We start from the raw sequence: 19,326 nt of genomic DNA, 5'->3' as shown, positions 1-19,326 counted from the left end.
CCTGGGTAAAGGGAGTAGCCCCACAATGGGGCTACTTGATTCACCACTGACCAAAAGGTTGGCGGTGAGGTAAGAGCCTTCCTGTCAGGTGCTGAGCCTGACATGAAGGCTCTGGATCCATGCAGCACTGCTCCACTGGTCCCGCCTCCCCACCTCTCCACTCCCTCCTCTGGCACACCTCCCCCTGCCCTGTCTCCGCCTCCCCATCACGCCTCCCCTTGCCCTGTCCCCGCCCTCTGCCCACCTCCCCCCTTCCCAGAACTCCTCTTCTCCACCTCCTCCCCCACTGCCAAGCAGTAGAGGCCGGGCGCTATTCCAGCGCCATCCAGCACCGAGCTAGCATGGGCACTCACCCGGCATTAGGACTTGCAAACGTACCTTATGGCACGTTAGCGACAGTGTGTGCTGGCAATAAGCCAGTGCGTCAAGCTCAGGATTGGGCTCTCCTTCCTGTATTCTTGCCTTTTTATCTTCCAGTCTAATTCTCAAGTGCAAAGCCACCATTCCTGCAAAGTTTAGACTTACACCACTTCAGATAAGAATTTTATTTTTTTTAAAAGCATAAAATGGGGCGGGCAAACTTTCAACTTTAGGGGTCCTTGACGTTTAACAATTGTCAAACTGGAAGATGACAAGCTGCACCTGTCGAAACACCCACTTCTTTACAATTGTTAAAGGTCTCGCATCCCTAAGGTTGAAAGTTTGCCCACCTCTAGCATAAAAGATCAACCAGCAATGCTGCAGTGTGACCTGCACATCCATGCATCAAACTCTGCATCAAAGACACATTTGCTCATCAGACTCTAATTCAAGATCATCATGTGCTGATTAAAGCAAAAACCACTGCAGTGGCATTATAATGCCACCGGTTTCAGAGACCTTGTTGTCTGGAAGGAAGGTACAAACGGACCCTCAAAAATCCGAAGGCCATCGGACTACATGGCACCTTAAATTGGGCTTGAATTCAGAAAGGGCAACATGCTGCCACAAGGGCTGATAGCCTTCAGCTGCAAGGACCTCCTAGGGAGATAATGACACAATCAACCTTACTTGAAGCAACACCCATGCAAGATAAGATACTGCCTTCAAAATGTTAGCAAAGTTCTCTGCCCTGCTAGTTTTGTTTTTTCCGCCTGCCGGATCTCTCAATTTCTTTTATGGGTCCTGAGGCTGGCTGCCAGCAGAACAGAGTCACTCACACTGCCTTGCAATTTCTGTAAGTGCCCTGTGATAAAGTGATGAGATTAACTCATCTGGATTCCAGCAGCCTTCCACCGGCTGGCAGTCAGGCTGCCACTTCAGTCACCACGGACCAGGGGCAATCAGGCAAGCAGGCAGGGAGCAACAACTGAAAGAGCTCAAGGGTGTCTTCAACAGCCAGAGGAGGAAGCTGTGCATGCCAATGAGCAGCTTAGGTTGTATGCATGTGGGCATATTCAAACCTGTGTCTGAGCAGGTGAAATCACTGTATCCCACTACATATAACTAAGAAACAAAACTTTTCCAAGAACCAGCTCAATGATTTAGAGCGGGGATGTCCAAAGTTTTTGGCAGGAGGGCCACATCAGCTCTCTGACACTGTGTTGGGGGCCAGGGAAAAAAATAATTAATTTACATTTAAAATTTGAATAAATTTACATAAGTTTACATAAATGAATATATTAAAGATGAACTTATATAAATGAATGAAAGTCTTGCAACAGCTCAAGGCCTATAAAAGGCCTTGCACAAAGCAAGGCCAGCCTTTCCTTTGCTGCCACTGCTGCATCACAGATGTGAAACAACAAGCAGTGGAGGGAGCCCTCATCCCACAGCTCACACGAGAGGTCAAACAGTCGCCCTCACGCTGACAGCAGTTGCACTGAGCTAGTGCGGGCTCAAACAACTCTCTGGAGGGCCAGTGGCTCATTGGAGACTGGGGGCTCCCTGCGGGACGCATTGAGAGGCCTTGAGGGCCGCAAGTGGCCCCAGGGCCGGGGTTTGGGCACCCCTGATTTAGAGCTTCTTGATATAAGGCTGGAGTCTAATCTAGAAAGCTACCTAGGTCATGAATCTGCATTGATAGAGATAGATACTAAGAGCCTCCCTTTCTGCCTTTGCCTGATCAGCAGAGCAGAATCTCCTATTCTATTCCATTCCAACAGGAATATCCTATTCCATCTCCAGCACGAGACTGCAGGTGCCCTGTGACAGAGAACACGTACACCAGGCCTGAGCCCAGGTATGGCCACCCACATTCCCAGCTTCATTCTGAAAGGGACCCCCAAAATAGCACTTTGATCCATTTTTGTTCAAACACTCCCTCTTTGGCAGGACTCAGCAGCATTTGACTGCAGACAACACCTACGACAGTGAAATGATGGATGTTGGCTACTGTGGGGTGCAGGGTGGCTACTTCCTGATACCTGAGGCAGCATACCAAATGCTGCCCTCATTTTTCTAGTGATTTGCCAGCCTCTGCTCCTCCTACCCTCCAACGTCCTACCTTAGCACACTCCTTCCCTCCACATTTCCTCTTCCTCTCTGCCCCCCTCTTTCTTTTTCATTCCAGGGAGAGGAAGAATAAGGGGAAGCAGTGGAGGCAAGTAGACAGACAGTGATGCTATTGCCACTAAGCTATTGCTTCAGTCAGCCTTATGAATTTACTGGCCCTAGTTGAGAGGAAAGTCCTAGCTCTGTATCATAGCTTGAGGAGCACTATTAAAACTCTGCTTTCTATATCTTCAATCACCCAGTTTCTAGTTTTGAAATGGAAATCATTGCTAAGAAGCATATGATGTAGTAAGGCCAGAGTTTAAACGGAAACTTTCAGAGTGTCCACTGACCATTGATCCTAGAGGTAGGGTTGTAGTTTAGTGGTAGAGTACATGTCTGGCATGCAGAGGGTCCCCGATTCAATGTCTGGCATCTCCAGGTAGGGCTGGGAGAGACCCTTGCCTGAAACCCTGGAGAGAGGTTGTCAACCAGTGCAGACAGAACTGAACTAGATGGACCAATGGGCTTTTGCCATGGTTCAACTATGTTATTGCAGTCTGCATGGGTGCTAGCTTTTACAAGCAGGTAAACTTGGCAATGGGACTAGATTCACAAGTGCAGGTTGTAAGTGTGCAAAGTCAGGACCACTTTAACCCATTTCCGACCAGCCCACAGGTGTAAACATTTGATCCCTGTTGCATATATGCAACGTTGGGCAGAAATTGTTTAAAAGAGACCAGCCTTCAGTGCTGAAGAGAAAGGACAGGAGAAGGGCCACTAAAAGGCACAGTGCTGCACCAATCATATGAAATATTTTTTCCTCTTTGACAAGCTGCATTTTTCTGCATGTGAAGACCAGGAAGTGCAGCTCTTACAAGTGTATGAAACATGGTGTGGACTGTGCCCCTCCTTGTGCAAATCCAGTAGGGTGAGGCATGAAAACCTGCTGGTACAGACAGAGCTTAAGAACATCTTTGTGTCTCCAAGGCAGGCTTTTTGAACTTGTACTTAATGCACCATGTAATGGGGGCAACAGCTGTTTTAACTTGAATAATAGTCCCTGCAAATGTGGCTGTTTAATTCAAATGATATGGTGGTTGCACATTTGCCTTCTCTGTGAACAGGTGCAGTGTTTAAGATGCGCACTAATCCACTGCAATCACTGCTGCTGCCATAGGGAGGAGGCGACTTTGAAGCATCCAGATGGAGAAGGGAGCATTTCTAAAAATGCAGGAAAATGTTTAAAGCATCACACAAGCACAGGTATTTTGAACAGCAGGCTAATGGAGATGGAGAGAATTCTAGAAGAAGCCCACTTGAAGGTGTTGCTCCCTCCAGTCTCTGAGTCAGCACTTCGGATCAAGAGCCAGGGTTGAGCAGGTCAGGACACGCACATGTAACAAGAGCTATCTGGAGGCCACATCAAGGGCTATTGATTGTGTATAGAACAAGGCAGCTGTACCATTTATAGTTGTGAAGAAGGGAAAAATTTGGCAAGTGCAGCTTCTCTCACCAATGCAGAAATCATGGCACAAGCTTCACTTGTCAAAAACAGATTTATGGTGAAGTCAGCAAATCATCAAGTGCTTATCAAGCAAAATTAGCACAGAATTTTCAAATGCTAGCCACATGTCTTATTTTTAGCATAAGGTAAGACTAAGGATGCAATCCTACACACAATTACCCAAGTCCCATTGGATTCTGTGGGACACACTTCTGAGTAGATGTGCACAGGTTTATACTATAGTCTAGTATCTTTTATCTCAGGAGGAGTAAAGCAGTTCAGGGATGATTTTGAGAGGACAAAAGAGTTAAATAGCTCTTCTATCCACAGTATACCCCAATCCTCTGTATCATCAAAGCCACCTACAGGAACTTTTTCTGAGAAAGAGAAAGCAGAATCATGGAATAAAGTGTCGTTCTGCCCTCTGATAAGCCTTGGAAATACTGTGTTCTGTGTTTCCAATTGAATATAATGAGAAAGGAAGAGCTTTAGAGCTTCATTTAACTGGGGCATGAGGAGGGCTGGAGTATGGAGGATGCTAATTTGCATACCATAAAGAAGGATGAATACAATCAATGGAATTAAATAGCATAATAATCTACCCTACAGAGGCTCATGTAGGATTTCCCTCTGCAATGCTTGTTCAGATTTTAACATCCACAACTGCAAGGAATAATCAGGACTAAGTGAACCAGTCTGAGATAACATAAAATGAGCCTCCATCCCACATGTCTACTTCATTCACTTCATAAGAATCAAGGGGGCTTTTGAAGTAAATGCAGTACACTTGACCTTTCTGGTTAATATTCCTGGTCTTTCCCATTTGTGGAATGGTGCGTAGAGGAGTGTTGTGTGTTCACCTACCGATATGCACATGAAACTAAGATCTAGGCGGTTATGTCTGTGCATGTGTTGTGCACATGCTTTGGAAGTTACTGACTGGTAAAAATTGGCAGAATGAATGAGAATGATAAGATTTCAATGAAAAATTTTAAAATGGGAACTACAGCCTTAAATGCCTGTGTCTAATGAGAACAGTTGAATCTGAAGGTTTAATCTTTCACGGGCAGCTGAGGTTTAGTGTACAGAATCCTTACACGGGCAGTGTAAGGATTCTGTACCTGGCAATAATCAAGTCTCTGTGATAAGATTCAGTTCTTATCACCAAAATTTGTGTCAGCACACACACACACACCCTAATTGCCCCAGACAAATTCCAAAAGTCTTGAATTCTCAAAAATGTCAACTCTGGGGTTAGTGATTCAGAACCCTGCTTACATAAGCACACAGTAGCCTCTGCCCGAAGATCAAGGAGACCAGCAGTCTGCCATGACTGCCACCTCACCTACATCACTCCCACCCTCACGTCATACCTTGAATTGTTCTTTTGAAGAAGGCTTTGCATGCTTCACAGGAGGCCACTCCATAGTGGTATCCAGATGCAATGTCCCCACACACTAGACATAGCCTCTTGGGGATGGCGTTGAGCATATACTCGCATTTGGTAGGCGAGTCTTCCATGATGGCACTGGCACAGTCGTCGTACCGCTTGCGACAAGGCCCGCCACCAATCCCTCCACTGCTGAACATGGGTGGTGAGTCCAGGCCATTGGGGTGGCCTCCTATGGTTATGCCATAACCACCGCTAGCATCAGAAGAACCACTTGGACTGTGGTGGCTGATGGCGTCAATGCCAGAGGATGGGCTGGATGGCTCAGTCTTGATGAAGGATCCACAACTAGAGGTGAGGTGCCGCTCATCTGTGGACATCCTTCCTAACAGCCTGTGGGCAAAAAATCACAGGAAATCACATGAGGAGACAGAAGGACCATACATCACTGGAATTAGACCTATTAGACCAAATCATGAACTGAGGGCTAAATAATAATCATCATCCATTCATTCATTCATGTACATCCTTCACCACTACAATGTATCTCAAATTCAAACCCTAGAGTTTTGGGGATGAATCCAGAGAAGGGTTTGCACAAGTAGAATGGCTCTTCTGCTCACACAAGAGGGAGTGATGTCCACTGGCTCCCTTACCTCTGTCAGTAACACACCCACATCACATCACACACTATTCCTGAGAATCCCCTAGTTCTCAGGATTGGCGTTCTGGAATCAGCAGCATGGAAGAAGGGGTGGGAAAACCCCATTTTGTGGGAGTGTTAAGCCTCTTGAGTGAGATGAGAAAGAACCATACTAGTTTTACATGAGATAATGGATCTCCGCAGCCTTCACACTCCTCAGAAGGCCTCCCAAATGTGACTGGAAGGCGCTTCCGGTTTGCCAACATGAACCTGAAGTGCCTTCCAGTCATGTCCAGTCATGTCCAGGAGGCTTCTGAGGAGGTCAGGAGGCCATGCATGGCCCTCACATAAGTAATTGCACCACTGCACAGGCCACGCCTCCCCATAGATTTCACTATCTGCTGTGGGTCTGTAGTGGGTCTTGGAATGGATTCATACCAAGTAATACTGAGGGCCCACTGTAGTTTAGATCTGCAAAATTGTTGGCTACCATTAGGTTAAAACCAGGATGGAAGATTGGGCAAACAGCATTTCTTGGATGTGGATTAGAGAGAAATGAAATGAAAGAATTCTGGGCAGCAGCAGCCTTTGGTGTAACCTTTTAATCTTTTTAAGGACTTATTATTTTTTGAGCATAGGGAGCATTAGAACAATAATGGGTCAGGAAAAGAAACAGGATTTGGGGCTTTTATTAAAGAAAAAATGACTAATGGAAAACATCCTGAGGGTTATGCAATTATGTATGATGTACTAAAAGTGAACAGAAATTTGTCACCTTTTCTCACTACACGAGAACCAATGGAACTGGTTGAACCAATGAAATTGATGGGCAATAGATTCAGGATAGAAAAAGAGAAAGGACTTCACCAAACACATGCAAATATTAAAGAATTCACTGCCATGTTGAGGCCACTATCCTCATTCCAATCAAAGCGCCACCTTGAAAAAAATGGCACATTCATTGCTTGGATAGCCCAAAAACACATTCATTGTTTGGATAGCCCAATCCAAAATGAGTACAAATTTATAAAACGTACATTGCATGAAATTCAACACAATACAGCAAAATCCTATGCTATGTGCAATAAGGGCAATGTGCTTCTGTCTGCCTACGATACATCCACAAAGTGAAGACGTTTTGCTTGGCTCCGGTTACTTCATTCAGATATGAATGGAGAAAGGGCTGATCCAATTCTCCTGTGAACTGGCAAGAGAAGCACTGTTGCTATTTTTGGCCCCACATAATAGGCTTAGAGGTTCTAAATATTGCTTTCCTTTCATCTTTTTCCATCATAGGTCATTCCTGATTTAGCATCCTCACTGCCCTTCTCTGGATTATCTCCAAATTGTCTGTGTGTTTCCTGTAGCGAGGTACTCAGAAATCAGAAACTAACAGTTGAGCCAGAGCAGTAAGAGACAACTTCCTGAACATGAAGCCTGAATGGTTAGCTGTACTGCCAAACATGCCATTTCCTCTATAAGCCAGGTGTTATGTTGCAGATTAGCACCACCGGCTAGCTGTTCTTCCCCTCAGATACTTCTCAGCATACAATATTAGCCACTTTACAGCTATACTGCATACTTGGTTTTGCACTGCTACTTTCAGATTCTTGGGTATGTATAGTCTGCAGGACAGCATCAGAGCATCTGGGTATCCACAGCAGCTGATGTGCAATGCTTCTGAACCTGCCATTCTACAATGCAACCAACATAAGCTGGTTCCCAGCTTAGAGAACCTTCCAGAAAGACTCCCAATGGAGTACGGGAAACCACCATCAGAACAGAACATCAGGCAAATCCCAGTGCAAACTGCAAAGATATCGGACTCTTACCATGCAATCCTATGCATGTCAATTCAGCAGTAAGCCTCATTGATTTACAGTGGCACTGCCTAAGTGTGTATAGGATTGCAGTCTAAAGAACTCAGCCCACATTTTAAAATTCCTCTTTGTGTTGTCTCTCCTGCATTATGCATTGTCTCTGTCTAATGTTTTCCTCTTTCCCTGGAGGACCTACCTAATAAGCAGTAAATGCTGTCTGTCTGACTGACTGTTTATTAAAAGAGCCTAGAACTCCTCAACCAATTTGTACTACTAACAAGATGTGACTTTAAAATATAAAGTGATGGCAATAAATATAGGGTTTAATTTTGTAACAGTTGTTCACAGATCCAGTCTCTCAATGTCATTGGCTGCTTTACTCTGATATGATAGAGAGCAGCTCAGACAATTATTATTTATTATGATGTATATAGTGCCATTTATGCATGTGACACTTCACTACCGATGAGGGGATAGATCCCTGCCCCAAGGGACTCACAGTCTAGAAATAAACACAAAGGAGAGAGGAAGGAAGTGGAAAAGAGGCAGCATAAACAGGGAGACACTATGAAATCACTTCATATGCATGTACTTAGTCTTAGCTACAGCAGGGTATAGGAACAAATGACAGTCAGTTGACCTCACACATCTCTACTTGACCTGACCCACTCTAATATCTGATCAGGTCAGTCTTTAGTACCAAAAAAGACAATGCAGGCAGAGATCTAGGAGGACATTTAAAAACACATTTTGCATTCTGTCTGCCAGTTAAAAGGCTTTGCAAACTGTTTGCAAAGTTAAAAGGCTTGAACACCAGTTCCTAGAGGTCCAGGTTACACTGCATTGCTACAGATCCACCAGTCACCTCTTTCTCTTCTCTGTGAGCCAACCACTGATGAACCATGTCAAAGAATTTGCCTCAAAATCCAGCCAATCTCATTTTCCTAACAAGATTTGCATAGCTCTGTGTTGAATGTGTGAGTAAGGTCTGAGATTCAGTCTATTCACTGTGTTCCCTTTGACCACTAATTATCTAATTGCATCATGAAAAGCTATTGTCTGCTATGCGCTCTTTTTTTGTGAACTCATTGATTTTAATTCTTCATGATGTTCTAAGTGTCAGTGTGTCCAATCCAGGATGTGCCCTCAAAAACTCCCACTGATCTTGCCTTAGAACAATCTGAACTGAGGACCTTAGGTTCTGATCCCTTAAAACAGCTGAGTAATTTGTTAGGCAAAGGGAATTGCATCTTATCTGCAAATGTACTTACAGTACACGTAACTGAACTTAATTTGCATCTCATTCTGATGAACATAGCAAATGTCAAAATGCACCTGGTAGGTAAGTTTGATATTCTTATTTAGAAATTGTTTCTGTATGAAAAATTGGGTCCAGTTCTTCTGTTGATATAACTCAGAAATCAAGACATCAGAAAGCAAATTTAAATTTCCTTTATTGATGTTCTTTTTTCTGTTTCATTATTCTGTTTGCAGCCTGTGTGGGCTCTGTAGTGCAGAAATTGTGCCTTGATCAAACAACTTTCTAAGAGTGTTATATTTACCCATTCATTTGTCACACAGTACATTCAGATTGTTGTTTCTGTTGCAACAGATTAAGGGCCCAATCCTAAACTCAGCACCGGTGTTGAACCCTAGCACCGGTACTGCATGCCATAAAGCATATTTATGGCACCCAGTGAGTAGGGAGCTTGGCACTGGGCCCAGTGCCTGTTAGGCACCTGGCCCAGCATTGGCAAGAGGAGGATGTGCCATCGCTGGGGGTAAGTGAGACAGCCAGGTGGCAGTGTGGCCTCTGGGGGTGGGGGAAGGCAGAACGAGGACAGGGGGAACTAGGGCAGGAGGGTGGTGAGACCAGCAGAGCTCAGCTCCACTGGATCCTGAACTCTGTGTCAGACTGGATGACCTGAGACAGAGTCTCTCAAGTCTGCGCCAGCAAAATAGCCAGCGCAGACTCAAAAAGCCCCATTGCGAGTGGATACAGCTGTAGCTGTTTGGCACTGCTGCTCCTGCAGGCACTGGGAAGCTCAGGATTGGGCTGTAACATACCTACCCCTTTGGAAGATTTTCTTATGCATCTCATCAACCATGGGGGCTAGAAACCCATTTTTACTATCTTTTTCTAGAATTCTCAAAATGTTACCAGGATCTCACAAGCTGTACAGAAGCACCTCAGCAATGTCATGCTAACACTGAGCCAGATAATTGCCCATTCTTGCTTTTAAAAAGTCACCAGTCAATTCTGATCTAGGAATCCACTACCCTCCTATCCACTTTGACTTAAAACTTTAGTACAAAACCTTAGTATATTGTCTCCTTAAAGTTAAGTTCCATCACAAGGCATATTTTATTCAGAAAGTTTATTTTATGCAGACTGGGTTTCTTTTCTACAGACATTTGTTGTGGAATCTCTCTCTCTCTCTCTCTCTCTCTCACACACACACACACACACACACACACACACACACAGCAATTTGTTAATCCTCAGTGCTTTTATACAGAATATATGTTGCCCTGCATAGATTATATAAAATGAAACTGAAGGAATCCAACCATTGTTAAATGGAATAAACAAAGGAATTTCCTCTAGAGTGCTAACTGTGTTCTTATCTCAAAACAGTATGTAACTTGTGATGAAATGAACTGGAAAAATAGAATGAAGGTCACTAAAACTGAAAGTAAGAACTTGATCAGATACTCTGTAAGTACAAATGATATTTAAACAAAATATATAGCAGCATTTTTGTCTTGAACATAAACAATCAAGAAGGTATGGAAAGCTATTAGACTTTATTGTTGGAGAACTGATAACAACTCACACAATAAAAAGAAAATATAGTGGTTCAAAAGGCAGTGCTGAAACCAGAGGTCACTTGAGATTTAAAATCAGAGACCATGTCCCCAGATGAACATGTAAGGAAATCTACTGAATTTGAAATATTTCTTTGGAATCATTATTTAATGGGTTTACATCCCACCTATTTTCCTGGAACTTAGGGCAGCTTCTGTCTTCAAACATACACCATAAAATCCACGAAACCCAATGAAGTATACATTAAGACATGTAACAGAGCATTAAATACCAGCTAACTAGACAGAAAAGAAGACAGAAATACCTGAAGTGCATGTGCAGAGTACACTGCAGTGTGTATGGGTGGAATTAATTTCATTGGCTATCTCCCTTAAGGGGCATTTCACATGTGGCATTTTCCAAACATGGAGATAATTTCAGGGGAGGGGGGAGAGATGTACCCTCTCATGGCAAAACAAACACCCACACCATTTGCAAATACTGTCTCTGCACAGGAAAACTGTCATGCATGAAGTTCTCTTTTGGCAGGTTTATGGTGCTGAGAGGCTCTGCTGCTGGCCAAGGTGATAACGTCTTTGGTTTTGACGACCATGCAGATTGACACACCAGTCACAAAAATGTCATCTGAAAACAGATTTGCACTGAAATGGCAAGTAAAATCCTTCTCAACCTCTTTGAGCTCCAGAAGATTGAAATAAATATTTGTTTAACATCAGGATTTCAGTTCAGGATAAAGACATGTCGGGGGGAAAACTGACATTTTAAACACTTAAGAAAGATATAGATTATGTAGTCTGGAAGAAACCATAGTTGCTATAAGGCTAGAGAAATAGTCCAAAAGAACCTTGAATGATAAACAAAAGTGAAGTTGAGAAAGTTCAACCCATAAACTGTGGTTAAGCATAGTAAAATTTGGGGGAAAGAGCAATAAAGGAGAGTGGTCAGCAAAACAGAAACTGGGGTTGCAATGCATGTTAATTACAAGGAAGGTAAGTAATATTTAGTGGTCGCGACTTATATGTCTGTAGCACCTAGAGCAGTGATTTTCAACCTTTTTCGTCTCAAGGCACACTGACAAGGTATTAAAATTGTCAAGGCACACCATCAGTTTTTGGACAATTGACAAGGCACACCGTACTGTTGGTGGGGAGCTCACATCCCCATTGGCCCTATTAACAAATGACCCTCCCCCAAATTCATGCGGCACACCTGCAGACCATTCGTGGCACACCAGTGTGCCATGGCCCAGTGGTTGAAAATGGCTGACCTAGAGATATGAAGGAAACTGGAAAATGTATATACAGGTACATCCTACTTGGTAGAACAGCACCTTGGACAGCTCCAAGAGTTCACACTCTTCACTGCAATCCATTAAATGGTATAATGGGAACTCGAAGCGTCAACCAATCTTTGCAGCACTTTTTGTGGACACTTCTGTTTGCCTCAGAATCAATTAATTCAATTGATTATGCATTATTAGTGATATGGGCAATTGCTTAATTGCTTTGTAGCAACCTTGTCCTGCTGCAGATCAATTAGCAAGACTTGTTAAAAGTCAGGATTGTTAAAATGAATATTTTTTGAAAATGTGCCCTACTGGCAGAATTTATAAGAAAAAAAAGAAGAACCAAAGGATAATGTTTCAAGAAGAATGTTTATATCTCCTATACCACCAGCATGTGATTGGCCATAAAAAAAATTGATCCTGAGTTAAAATCTTTTCAGATGCAAAATGATATAATTAGGGATGAGGCAGAATATTTATGCTGTTTAAGGGATATTTTAAACAGATTAATTTACTGATTAAAGAATTACTTTAGGTTAACTCAAGGTCCTGTGCAAGCCTAGTGAAATTTTGACCTTTTTTAAAAGAAACTGTCTTCATCCACTCACCAATCCACATGTCAACTCATGTACTGCTTCTGAGACCACTTTTTATCAAAATCATTCTACTAATGGCACAGGACCTGCAGTTGGAGAAAAACAAGTGCCTGATTCTTTGGATGATTTTATTATTTGCCTTACTGAATTGCTCATTTCACAAAAGAACAAAGCCTGGCTGCATTGATCCATCGGTTCCAGCAGCCTATTTCCAACAATGGGCAGCAAATGCCTTTCAGAAGCTTAGAGATTCTCAGTAGGACAGGAAGTCGACAGCCCACCTTTGGTACATATTTAGGAACCCTGTTTATCCATCCAAAAAGAGCCACAAACCCAAGTCCAGGGGTCAAAATTCCAACGGACAACACACTACCTATCCTTACTGTAGTAAATCTGGGGAAGGTGGCAAGCTGTTTTTTGAAGAACACAATCACAAATTTGATCTATGCCCTGGATATCATTTTCTTTTATGGAGTCACTTTATGAATGGGTGCTATTTCACAGGAATATTTCATTATGTGCTAAATGACATGAGGACCACCACATTAAACTCTCACATTTCTAGCTCATCAAATAGGGGGGAATATTAGAACTTTTATTTGTGCAAGACAATATCATGCAAGCTTTTGCTTGTTTGTTGGGCCTAGTCTATATAATACTAATCCCCTTGGACAACTTAGATCTTTTTTTGTAATCATCCACAGCAGCAGCTGCAACATTATATAGTATTTTTAAGGTCCAAACCTATCCAGCACAGGAACAATGGCACCAAATGCCAATCACTGCATCCTATGCTGGAATTGAGCAGGCTGGAGGTCTTCCTGGAGAAAGGGGACATTTGTCCCCTTACCCCAAGTAAAGCCCCAGCTTACTCAATGGGGCTCTTGGACCTATTTAGCAGGCACAGACTCTAGAAGCACCATGTCGGACTTCCAAGCCCTGAAAGGGAGATCAAATTTGGCAGAGGAGGCCTATACCAGTCCTGCCCTGTCTCCAAGGCCTGTCCCACCCTTGTTCTGCTCTCCCCCACTCAGAAGAATCTCCCTCCCAGCCCTCCTGCCTCCCTCCTCATGCCTCCACACTGCTCAGTGCTTACCTGGGCTGCCAGCAGCCGGGGCTCCAACTGCAGTGTCAACAGAGTTGCACAGGCCTCCCCACTGGTGCTGTTTGCTCCCTGGGTGGTACAAACAAGCCTTACAGCATGTTTGCAGCACCCAACACTGCAGCTGCAGTACTGGCGCTAGGGCAGTGTAGGATTGGGCTGCCTGTGTACAAAACATATCACATGCATTATCCTGATAATCTTTAAAACAGCCCTCTAAGGTAGCCTAGCTGGATCATTCCCTATTGCAGATGGGTGGTACTGAATCTGCAAGAGCAGTCTGCCCAAGTGTACAATCCATACTTTTAGCCTCCATGTTTCATGAGTTATTTCCTTATCTCCTCTACCTTTTACACCTCTTCTCACAGGCAAATAAGGAAGCCACTCCAGTTCAAAGATGAGAACAGTTTTAGATGTGGGTTCATATGATTTATTTAAACTGACAATGATATTAGGGGCAGGCCATAGTTCATTGGGAGAACACATGCTTTAGATGTAGCAATTCCCAGTGGCAGTATCTGGCATCTCTGTCTCAAAAGGATCTCAGCCACCAGGGTGGGTGCTGGCTGAAATAAACAGTCCAGGGTTAGCTGGACCAGGATGACTCCATTGTTCATCTCTGTCAACATGTCTGTGGTTAAAAAAAACCCCAAATTTCCCTCATATTTTTGCCTATTTTTCACTAATTTTACACACTTTAACTCCCCAGAGGCTTCTGTGATGTCTCCGGGTCATAAAAGCTGCTGAGATATCCTTCTGCCATTCTAATTCATAAGCAAGTAGACTGAGGTTTGGATTGTTAAAAAACACTAATGATACTGGTATTTTAAGCCATTGTTGCTACTGATATTTATTTGAAGTCATACATCTTCTTTCATGTTTCCCTGAATCTACCTCCTGTCCCATCCATTACATATCTCTGTCTTTTCCCCCCTGCACTGTGGGCATTTAACATTTTGAGTTACTATGGGGAATAGAAAGTTTATGATTTAAGAAAAAGAAGGAGGTGGATTTGAACTGTAAACAACTGAAGTGCCCCGTCAACCCAATTGTTTTCTGGCCTGAGAAGGATGTCTCGACACAGGGCTCCAGGGGGCAGTCTTGCTGGCAGCCTGAGGAGCACTGGGTTATATTAGGTCTATTGATGTGGAAGTTGGCTGAGACCCAGTTCTTCCAAATGGATCGAAGACATTGATTTTTTTTCCCCATGGAGGAGGTGGGCAGGCTCAATTCCAGGCTCTCCTTTGAGGCAGCGGAGGGGTAGCAGGGACTTAGGTCCTGGCTTCTGAGCAAAACTATATTCAGTAGATTAAAACTGAAAGACACTTTGTTCCTTTGATCTATCCTGCTGTAAACAGATCACAGCTACAGATCTGTAGATCAGGTCAGACAGCACTGAAAAGCTTTCTGAATGTCACTTAAAAAAAATAAATCAGGAAGCCCTCTTGAGTAAATCTGGATTTTCTGCTTTCTTATCGTCCCACTTCATCAAATCAAAGTTTTTCTTTATTTTTAAGAAGATGCACTCACTTGTAAACATATAATGAACAGATAATTCACTTATGCAATAGAGAGGCACCAGTATAAGCTGTAACAGTTTGGTTTCCCACTAACCTTTGCCTCTTAGACACTTAGCTGGTGTTTCCTGCCATTTGCCAAGCACTCACATTTGGTTTGATTATGGTCTTTGAAATCACCCTGATCACCTCCACCTGGATCACAACAATTAGTCAACATGCCATTGCAACATTTCCCAAGAGAGGAAATGAACCCATTAGCACTGGCAACCTTGATTACATTCAGGAATTCTGAGAAAACTAGAATACAACAGAACAGCTTTTCTTTCAAGGATTTTTGGGATTTCTCTGAAAGGCATCAAAAGTGTTTGCCCATTGACAGCAAGAGCAATGCTGATTTGTAAACATTTTTCTCATTCTCAATTAGCTTCATTTCCTAATTCAATGTCAGCCAGAAACATTTTGCTGCTAAATCTGACTGTTTATGATACCATCTCATTCACTACGTGACCCATTAGCTTGGAACTGCCCATGTGATTAACCAGGGTAGAAAATGTATTAATCAGAAACAAACAAAAAACAGCAGTAGCACCAGTAAGGGGAAACAACAGGGTTTTTTTTTCAGGAATTATTCCTTCCACCCTATAAGGGGTACTTTTAGTCCCCCAAATCAAAACAGGTGAACATTTCATACAGCCCCTAAACTGAACAATTTCAGTATCTGCAAGATAGCAATGAAAAGTAGTGAGGCCCTGGATGTCAAATTTTAAATTCATTCCATGCATATTGCAGCATGGAAAATAACAGTAGGCAATTCAATCTTTTCAATTAGACCTTGTAATTCATGATTTATTTTTTTTGAGGCATTAATATTGAGTAGTGTGCAGATTTAGGCTGAGGGCTTGACAGCGTACACAGAAGGGCTGAATGTATCTGAGCCAGACTCAAAACAAATTCCAGGACATCATCACAGTTGGATGCAAATGAAAGAATGGAATAGTAGATCACAACAGTTGGAAAATAAAATCAAAGGTCAGAGGTTTGTCAGAGCCCACTGAAAGTTGGGGCTTAAGACTGATATGCAGCAACTCATCTACCATACAAACACTCATAAAACAATTAATTGTGTGCACCAGAAACTGTCCTGAAGCACTGCTTTAAGTTTCCATCTTAAGCAGGTGTTTGCAGAGCTATTTTCCTTCAACATAATGGCTTACTTTCATTTACAGTACAGGGAAATACAATACTTATATTTTGTAACTTAGTTTTCAATCATCTGTTGAAAACTACCTTATCAGTATGGGCTGATTCACACAAAAATTTGAAGGGCGTAGATTCATTTTTCTATTTTTTCTTCTTTTTTTGCTCAGCCTGGATTTTATGTGGTGAAAAACAGACACATGAGCGACCCCCTTGAGACAGTGGCCTTAAATGGCCCAGATGCTATGCAATCATTGCACCGTTTCAAGGCTTTATAAACCAGCTGTACACAGTGGGACACCAGCAAAATAGCCCCAGCCACTGCCATGAGTGCCCACGAACTCCAGCCACTTCATGACTGAACATGAAAAGGAAGTGGCCACCTCCTCTGGGAGAACCCAGAAGTGATATCACATGATGTTGCATGATATCACAACATTGCTGCCCCAGATGTCATAGCCCCTTGGTATACCACTGATTGGAACTGAGGAGAATTTTAAGAAAAACGAGTGACATCTCTTATGAGAGTTTTCTGGCACACCTCTAGTACCAATGTAGACCTTATATTGCTAGCAACAGCTTACATTCTGGGTCCAAGAATTATATTCATCCTCCTTGCAGTTCCGGCACATAGTACATATTTTGTGGTGCTTCTATGCAGGCACCACAGCACTGGGCTGCCAAGAGCCAGCTGTTTTGAGATGCATATGTTCCAATTGCTGGACAGACCTCCAGAGTGGAACCAGCAAGGAGGTTGCAGACTTTGTGCACATTTTAAAGGACATGAGCTTGTTATGAATCCCCCTTAGGCATGGCATTTTTGGCTAAGGTCTTTTTGGAACAATTTGCAAAGTCAGTACCTAAACATTCCTGCTGATGACATCATACACCATGCGGTAGGAAAAAACCCAGAGCTCTGCTACCACTCTCTCTTGATTATACCCCAGCACAGACAACTCAGGGTCAAATCATATCATCAATCAGGTATAAGTATACACCATCTTTCTGTTATAAAAATAATGCTCAAGATAACCTACAAACATAATAAAATTATAATGCAATAAAAACAGCAGCTAATACTATGTGTGTTTAAAAGCTTAAAACAGCGAAGATTCAAAAACTCAAGTACTAGGTAGGTTAAAATTATGTCAAAACAGGAATATCTTGACACAGCCATAGATAATCAAGAGGCAAAATGTGCTTCCCTAAGGTGGGAATTCCAGATCACAGCAAAGGCCCTTTCCTATATTCCAACCAATGTGCCTCAGATATAGGTGAGATGCCGAGAATGGCCGCCCCAGCAGATGTTAACATATAGAGAAGAGAGAAGGCTGTCTTTCAGGTATCTGTTCCCAAGCCGTTTAAGGCTTTAAATGTCAAAACTAACATTGTGAATTGGATTAAATTAGCCGTTCACTCTGGCAGATTCTCCAAGATCCCATATGATTGCAGACTATGCCCTTTTTGCTCTCTAGAACCGGACACAGTGGACCACATACTGTTTCACTGTCCAGCTCACTATTCCCTTCAAGACACACTCCTGATCCCTATTTTATCTTCTTTTTCTGGTCCTTCTGCTGATCCTCTATTTGTCCTATTAAGTGATAGTTCTGTGGCTATCACTAATGTTGTAGCAGATTATCTTTCCGCTGTTTCTAAGTTAAACATCAAGTCATAAAGTCACCTGAAACAAACATGGTGAAGGGGATTTCATTTTGTTGCAGTATGTCCTTTACTGTAACTTGGAAACTTCAGCAGACCTGGACAGCTATGACTGAACTGCTGACCAGTGCTAGTACCAGGAACGTGTAACCCTGTTACTGAAACAGCTCAATTGGCCCTAGGTCTGTTTTTTATTTAGTCCAATTCAAGTCTGAAACCTTTATTGGCATTAAAAGAAACAGTCAGCGACACAAAACAGTAAAACAAAGCCAGCAAATGACTGTATACCAAGAAAAAAAAAACACAACAGGAAAATAAAAAAACAGGCAGAGAATGAAGAAACTATATAAATCAGGAGGGGAATTTTAAGTTTTCTCCCTTTGAGGCACAAAGTTTCTCCTTGCACCATTCTCTGTAAATAATAAATTAGGACCAACCAATACAGCTAAAAACTAGCAGCTTTCTGATTGCTCTGTCTCACCGCCAGATCAATTTTCAGCCTGAGATGAGAGGCACAGGAAAAATTATGGGAAAGGATGATTGGTTGCAGAAAAGAATGGAAGAGAAGAAAGGAAGAGCAAAGCAGAGAAGAACCTTAAGCAAAGGGCAAGGAGTTCATGCCAGATGTAAAATGGTTGGCAACCTTCAGTCTCGAAAGACTATGGTATAAGCCTACAGCACCTGGTATTCCCATGTGGTCTCCCATACAAATACTAACCAGGCCTAACCCTGCTTAGCTTCCAAGATCAGATGAGATCAGGCATGTGCAGGGTGATGTAAAATGGATGTGGTTAAAATGACTAGAAAAGTAAATTATTCTGGCAACGGCTTTCTAAACAGAGATAAGAGGGTCAAGGTAGGAATGAGGAAGGTCAGTGAAAAGAAGATTAGAATACTCAAGAGAAGAAAAGATCAGGAAGAGGTTGATTCAGAGCAGTATGTGGATCGCTCAGGAGTCCAGCAAGATTTTCACTGTTCACCAACTCAGGGCGCAATCCTATCTTGCGCTGGAACAGGCAAGCCAGGAGGCTTGCACCGTATCCAGTGCGAGACAGGGCTCCACAGTGGCTCAGTCAAAGCTAAGGGGAAACTCTTCTCCCCTGGGTAAGCCACTGCAAGTACTATGGGTACCCTATGGGTTTCCTCGGAGTTGCACCATCTCCTGAAGTGGCACAAGTCGAAGGAGAGCAGAGGGGCTTGAAGCTACTCTGCACTGCTCAGGAGCAGAGGTTGGGATCTGGCATAACAGCTCTCTGTCATATGTTGTGGCATATAGAGGAGACAAAGGTCTCAATGGGTCAC

General features: G+C 42.9%; 1 protein-coding gene across 3 annotated transcripts in view; it reads right to left on the bottom strand.

The window, feature by feature from the left end:
- Positions 1-19,326, bottom strand: part of ESRRB (estrogen related receptor beta) — a 332,439-nt gene that overhangs the window by 54,741 nt on the left and 258,372 nt on the right. For 2 of the 3 annotated variants that reach the window (XM_066627522.1, XM_066627512.1), the window contains one exon: positions 5,353-5,762. The exons of the other annotated variant lie outside the window; for it this stretch is intronic. In XM_066627522.1, coding sequence (XP_066483619.1) covers positions 5,353-5,749 — 397 coding nt within the window. In that variant the 5' untranslated portion in view covers positions 5,750-5,762. The remainder of the gene's footprint in view (positions 1-5,352; positions 5,763-19,326) is intronic. 3 annotated transcript variants of the gene reach the window in all.

Source organism: Tiliqua scincoides, chromosome 1 (assembly GCF_035046505.1).
Source record: "Tiliqua scincoides isolate rTilSci1 chromosome 1, rTilSci1.hap2, whole genome shotgun sequence".
Classification (NCBI taxonomy): Eukaryota; Metazoa; Chordata; class Lepidosauria; order Squamata; family Scincidae; genus Tiliqua; species Tiliqua scincoides.
The sequence above is the reverse complement of the archived record's forward strand: the minus strand, read 5'-3'. Positions and strand labels throughout refer to the sequence as shown.